The sequence below is a fragment of the Hyperolius riggenbachi genome, chromosome 3, assembly GCF_040937935.1.
Source record: "Hyperolius riggenbachi isolate aHypRig1 chromosome 3, aHypRig1.pri, whole genome shotgun sequence".
Lineage (NCBI taxonomy): Eukaryota > Metazoa > Chordata > Amphibia > Anura > Hyperoliidae > Hyperolius > Hyperolius riggenbachi.
In genome coordinates this window covers 29,469,367-29,475,366 of record NC_090648.1, presented here as the reverse complement: position 1 = coordinate 29,475,366, position 6,000 = coordinate 29,469,367, and the positions used below count along the sequence as shown (strand labels likewise).

General features: G+C 45.7%; 1 protein-coding gene across 1 annotated transcript in view; it reads right to left on the bottom strand.

The window, feature by feature from the left end:
* Positions 1-5,163: 5,163 nt before the first annotated feature.
* Positions 5,164-6,000, bottom strand: part of LOC137560894 (phospholipid scramblase 3-like) — an 84,031-nt gene continuing 83,194 nt past the window's right edge. The window contains exon 9 of the mRNA XM_068272053.1: positions 5,164-5,515. Coding sequence (XP_068128154.1) covers positions 5,177-5,515 — 339 coding nt within the window. The 3' untranslated portion in view covers positions 5,164-5,176. The remainder of the gene's footprint in view (positions 5,516-6,000) is intronic.

The following is a 6,000-nucleotide window of genomic DNA, read 5'->3' as shown; positions in this document are numbered from 1 at the left end:
CAAGGTAGGTATATGTATCAGTTCTGCTGATTTCACAGTCATTGAGTATAAAGGATGGGCTCTGGGCTGACATGTTTTTCCTCTGGAACACTATGGTTTTGGTTTTCCTTAGATTAATGGGGAGTGCCCATGTTGTGCTAAATTTCTCCAGGATTTCTAGGCTGTCTTGTAGACCTTCTTTAGTTGGCGATAGCAGTAAGAGGTCATCTGCGTACAGTAGGAATTTCACTGTTGTGTCATGCAGGGTGAGTCCTGGTGCTGGTGAAGCCTCTAGGGCTGAGGCTAATTTGTTGATGTATATGTTGAAAAGTGTTGGACTCAGGCTGCAACCCTGTCTTACCCCCCGACCCTAGAGGAAAAAAGGTGTTCTTTTCCCATTTACTTTCACACTGCACTTGTTCCCAGTGTATGAGCTCTTTATGACATCATATGCTTTCCCTCCTATTCCGCTCTCTAGGAGTCTCAGGAACAAACCTGGATGCCACACTGAGTCAAAAGCCTTTTTAAAGTCCACAAAACAGGCAAATATTTTTCCGTTTCTTCGTCTGTGTACATGGTGCTTGATAAGGGTGTGCAGGGTGTAGATGTGGTCGGTGGTGCGATGGTTTGGCATAAAACCTGCTTGGCTCTTACTGATAACATTGTGCTGTGTGAGAAAGGTGAGGATTCTCTTATTCAGGATGCTGTTGAACAGTTTTCCCAGCTAGTCCAGAAGAAGCTATGGAAACCCTGTCTAGTTCGGTGCATATATCAGAAGATTTGTCCTGTCTTGTAACTGCCCCTGAACATGATTTGTTAATAACCTTGCTAGACTCAGCGGCATTTAAGTCTGATCCTGCATTCTTTAGTGAGAATCCAGTAACTGTGAAGTCTGGTCATGATGATTTTTTTTTTGCCCAGTCCTGGTTTCGGTCCTATCTTGACTGACTCTGAGGTTCGCAGTTCCTTGACATGCCCAGAAGTTTCTCTTGTGCCAGTGTGCCCAGATGTGCTTCGTGTGCCAGAATGCCAAAGTGTGTCTAACGTGTTAGCGTGCTCAGATGCTTCCCTAGTGGAGACATGTTCTGATATTGCCAGTTTATGCCTGAGAGCCCTGATCTTGATGTTTGTCCTTGTAACCCTGACTCTGGAATTGCCCTAGGTTCCATAGGGGTTCTTGATAGTTCTCCATGTGAGCCTAAGGGGCGTTCTGACCTTTTGGGAACTCTATGGAACTTCAAAGTGTTCTGGGAGATCTCTGAGGAAACTTGTCCTGGTACCTTGGACTGGTTCAACAGTGGGTTTTGTGTTGGTAGAGACAGTTCCGGTGGGCATTGCAAAGGCTTTGGCATTTTTGGACAGTCCCTGGAAGGCGATGGGTATCGCTCAGAGTTTCGGGTTTTTTTCCTGGAAATCATGGTTCTGATGGGTATTACACTGAGGCTTGTAGTACTGATGGGTATGGTTCTGTAGGTTCTGGTCCTGATGGGTTCAGTCTTGTAGTGACTGATTCTGGAATTTGGTCTTGTCGGGCTGTCCCGGCCATCATGAATTATCAGTCAGATTGTTTTACTGGGAATGTCAGTTTTGAAAGGCGTCTGGAAGCCGCCTTTAAGGGGGGGGGGGGGGGGGGGGTACTGTTATGATCACTTCTGCAGCATGTACTGCTGGCTGCAGTTTTACTGAAGACAAGCAGATTTTGATTTCTTTGCGTGCATTTGCTCGCATAGTTTTGTGTGCGCTTACACTGAGCGTTGATTCCATCTGCAGTCGCTCTGAAGTTAATGATAGGTTAATATGCTTTTGTGAAAACAAACATTGTCTGTTGCAATGGAGCTGCAATCCCTTTCTTCCAGGCTGCATATCATTGTCTGCCCTTTCCTGCTGTCAGCCTGTGATTAATTACCATTCAAAAGAACTGCTTCCTGCAGTGTTCCATGGGCTATCATAGTCTCAGATTCAGTCTGTTACTCTGTCCGGCCCCCACCTCGTTCCTAGTCCGTGTGGACTGCGCTGACTCCTGCAAAGGGGTCAGCGAGTCCTCCTAGTTCTGCTCTTGTTATCAGAAGTTGTTACTTTGCTTGTCTTGCGTCATATATCGTTTCATCGCCAATATATACGCATACTAGCACGTTTGTTATTTTCTTTGTATTCGTGTTACGTTAATACATCAGTGTCGCTGATATATACGTACTCGAACTGTTTATATCCTGTGTTCAGTCAGTTCGTTTCCAGCACGTTTTGGTAGGTTGCGCGTATCGTGATCACCCGTGCTTAGCTAGTTCAGTCCTGTTCCTAGTCCTGCTCCAGTTCTTACTCAGTGTTCCTTGCTTATGTCATATATCCGTTTATCGCCGATATATACATATGTCAGTTAGTCGTTTGTAGTTCATTGATAGCTGTAATCGTAATATGCTAGGAAATCATACCTATTGTATATTTGTGTGGATTACGTCTGCCTTCTTTGACTCTATTTCCCGACTATTCTGTCCTGTCCTTGTGAGGCACGCCACCGCTGCAATCGCATTGGCTGCCTCATTCCAGTCTGTCTTGTTATGGACGCTTGCTGTCACTTAAGCAGTGACTAGTTAAGCAAACGTTCATTCTGTTACCTGTCCTGATCTTCTGAGTTCTGGTTTATGCCCTCAGCGCTACCTTGCGCTGAGCCATTACAGTGGAAGGATTGTTTGTTTGTTTGTGGCTGTTCGGATCTACGCCTGCTCTGTGCGCCACATCTCCTGTTGGAGTCAGTCCTCTCCTCCACTAAACTGGGGATATCCTGGTTCCTTGTGCTAGCGTGTGTGCCTCCTTCACGTCAGAATCCGCATTGTGTGCTGACCGTGGAGAATATACCACCAAGCGTAACATCCTCCCTGTAGTTACCAAAATGAAACACTTGTTTTTTTTTAAAGTGACAGTATTAAAATAAGTACATAAATAGTTACCTTAGGGACTTTTTTTTTTAAATATGTATGTCATGAGGTATATTACTATTATTTTACCAAATAAGGGCTTGTAATCGTTTTTAGAGTACAGTGAGAAAACAAAAAATACACCATTATTTCCAAATAATACTGTATATTGTTGCCGTACATTACACTAGGAACATCATTTAAATTTAGTAATAGCCGGGACAAATGGGCAAATAAAATATGTCGGTTTTATCTATAGTTGCATTGTTTATTTTAAAACTATAGGGGATGTAATTGGAGAAATGGTGTATTTTTTTATTTTTTCCCTTGTATTTCCCTATAAAATGCATAGAAAATAAATGAGTGAAAACAAGTCTTACCTACAGAAAGCCTAATTTGTAGCGGAAAAACAAGATTTAGATCATTTAGGTTTGATAAGTAGTGATTAAGCTATTGGTGAATGAATGTGAGGAGCACTGATGGGGAAAATTACTTCCATCCTTAAAGAGACTGAAGCGAGAATAAATCTCGCTCCAGAGCTCATAGTTAGCAGGGGCATGTGTGCCCCTGTTAAAACGCCGCTATCGCGCGGCTTAACGGGGGTCCCTTCACCCCCAAACCCACCCCCGCAAACCTTGGTCGCAAACTTGGTCGTGAATTTTTTGTTCCTGGAGGCAGGGCTAACGGCTGCAGCCCTGCCTCCAGTCGCGTCTATCAGCGGCGCATCGCCGCCTCTCCCCCGCCCATCTCAGTGAAGGAAGACAGAGAGGCGGGGGAGAGGCGGAGATACGCACTGACAGACGCGCGTGGGGCAGGGCTGTGGCGGTTAGCCCTGCCCCAATGCGGAAGCACTCCCCGGCTGTACGGAGGGGATTTGGGGGTGAAGGGACCCCCGTTAAGCCACGGGATGGCGGCGTTTTAGCAGGGGCACACATGCCCCTGCTATCTATTAGGTCTGAAGCGAGATTTATTCTCGCTTCAGACTCTCTTTAAGTGGCTAAGCAAACAGATATAAATCTATCAAAATTTATATCTGGTTCAATTACAAGAAAACAGAAATGTATTGGCTAACATATTTGCACACATAAAGATCATACCTACCATGGTGCTTGTCAGGACCATGTGGTTCAGAACCCAAACGCACGCATTCAACATTACTTTAGCACCGAACTGCAGGATGGGGTGTGTTTAGCGGAATGCATGTGTTCGGGTTCTGAACCACGTGACCCCGAATTTGAACACTAACAATACTTGCAAATTTGTACCTTTAGGCTGCTTTCACAGTGCGACGTTAAAGTTGCACATTATAAAACGTAATAACGCAGACAAACGCACAGAAATACAAAGTATGTGCGACATTCACAGTGCTCACATTGCGTTGTGTGTAACGTGTAGCAATATTTAGAAATTTCTGCATGCTGTGCATTATCAGCGTTATTAGCTACGTTGGACTGTTTGCACATGCTCAGTAATGAATTTTTTTTTTAAATGTGACACATGCGCCATTTTCGTTCCATCAGTATGCGACGAAAACGGCGCACCAAGAGACGCACAACGCTGTTTAAAATAACGTCCAACTTCAAAACCAACATACGTTGCGTTAGGGGCACGTTGTGCGACTTTAGCGTCGCATCAAACGCAACGTCCCACTGTGAAAGAGGCCTTAATATGAAAATATCTTGGTTTCTTTCAGTCAAGTCCCAGATCTTAAAGAGACTCTGTAACAACAAAAACCTCCCCTGGGGGGTACTCACCTCGGGTGGGGGAAGCCTCCGGATCCTAATGAGGCTTCCCACGCCGTCCTCTGTCCCACGGGGGTCTCGCTGCAGCCCTCCGAACAGCCGGCGACAGACCCGACTGTAAAATCAATATTTACCTTTGCTGGCTCCAGCGGGGGCGCTGTGGCTGCTTTCCGCTCCGAACTACACGGAAATACCCGATCTCAGTCGGGTCCGCTCTACTGCGCAGGCGCCGGAAACTTGCGCCTGCGCAGTAGAGCAGACCCGACGGCGATCGGGTATTTCCGTGTAGTTCGGAGCCGACAGCCCTCAGAGCGCCTGCGCAGGAGCCGGGAAGGTAAATATTGACGTCACCGCTGCACGGAGGGCTGCAGCGAGACCCCTGACGAATGGAGGACGGCGTGGGAAGCCTCATTAGGATCCGGAGGCTTCCCCCACCCGAGGTGAGTACCCCCAGGGGACGTTTTGTCGTTACAGTTCCTCTTTAAGAAGAATCTGGCTAAATAATTGAGTCTAAAACATCTTGCGTGCTGATAGATTTATTTATTAAAAATGATGATGTCCTCCAGAGTCTGCGACGTGATGGTAGCTCGATTGGTCGCTATAGTCATGATGGTGATGGTGGCTTGATTGGTAGTCATTGTCATGATGATGATGATGATGATGATGATGATGGTGGTGGTGGGTTGTTTGGCTGCTATCATCATGATGATGGTGGGTTGTTTGGCTGCTATCATCATGATGATGGTGGTGGGTTGTTTGGCTGCTATCATCATGATGATGGTGGTGATGGTATTGCATGTGTATAAGGTCTACTCCCCCTACTTTGGCCCAGCCATCATCTCCTTCACTGGAGTTGGAGGACTCTTGCTGTATGGAGTAACTCTACAAAGAAAAGAACGTACAACTACAGTGAGCTGAACTCAGCCTTATATCGTGTTTTCAAACAACACCAAATCGCCAAAACGCATTTTGTGATGCATATAGTTATAGAGGGTCAGGTGATATCACAGCGATTGAGTTAAATACAAGAGCGTGCCTGTAAGGGAGCAGCGAGGGGCCAGAGCAGCAAGGGGCACCCAATAACTAACCTAACAGTATCGTGCATAAGATAGTACACTTCTCTGATTTTTGTAAATATTATATCTTTTCATGGGACAACACTGAAGATAGGACACTTTTGTACAATGTAAAGCAGTCAGTGTACAGCTTGTATAACTGTGAATTTGCCGTGCCATTAAGATAACTCATCACACAGCCATTATTAATGACTAAAGCACTGGCAACAAAAGTGAGTACACTCTCAGGGCTGGCTCACACTAGAGGCGTTTTCAGCCTTTTTTCAAGCGCAGGCGATTTTTGAAATCACC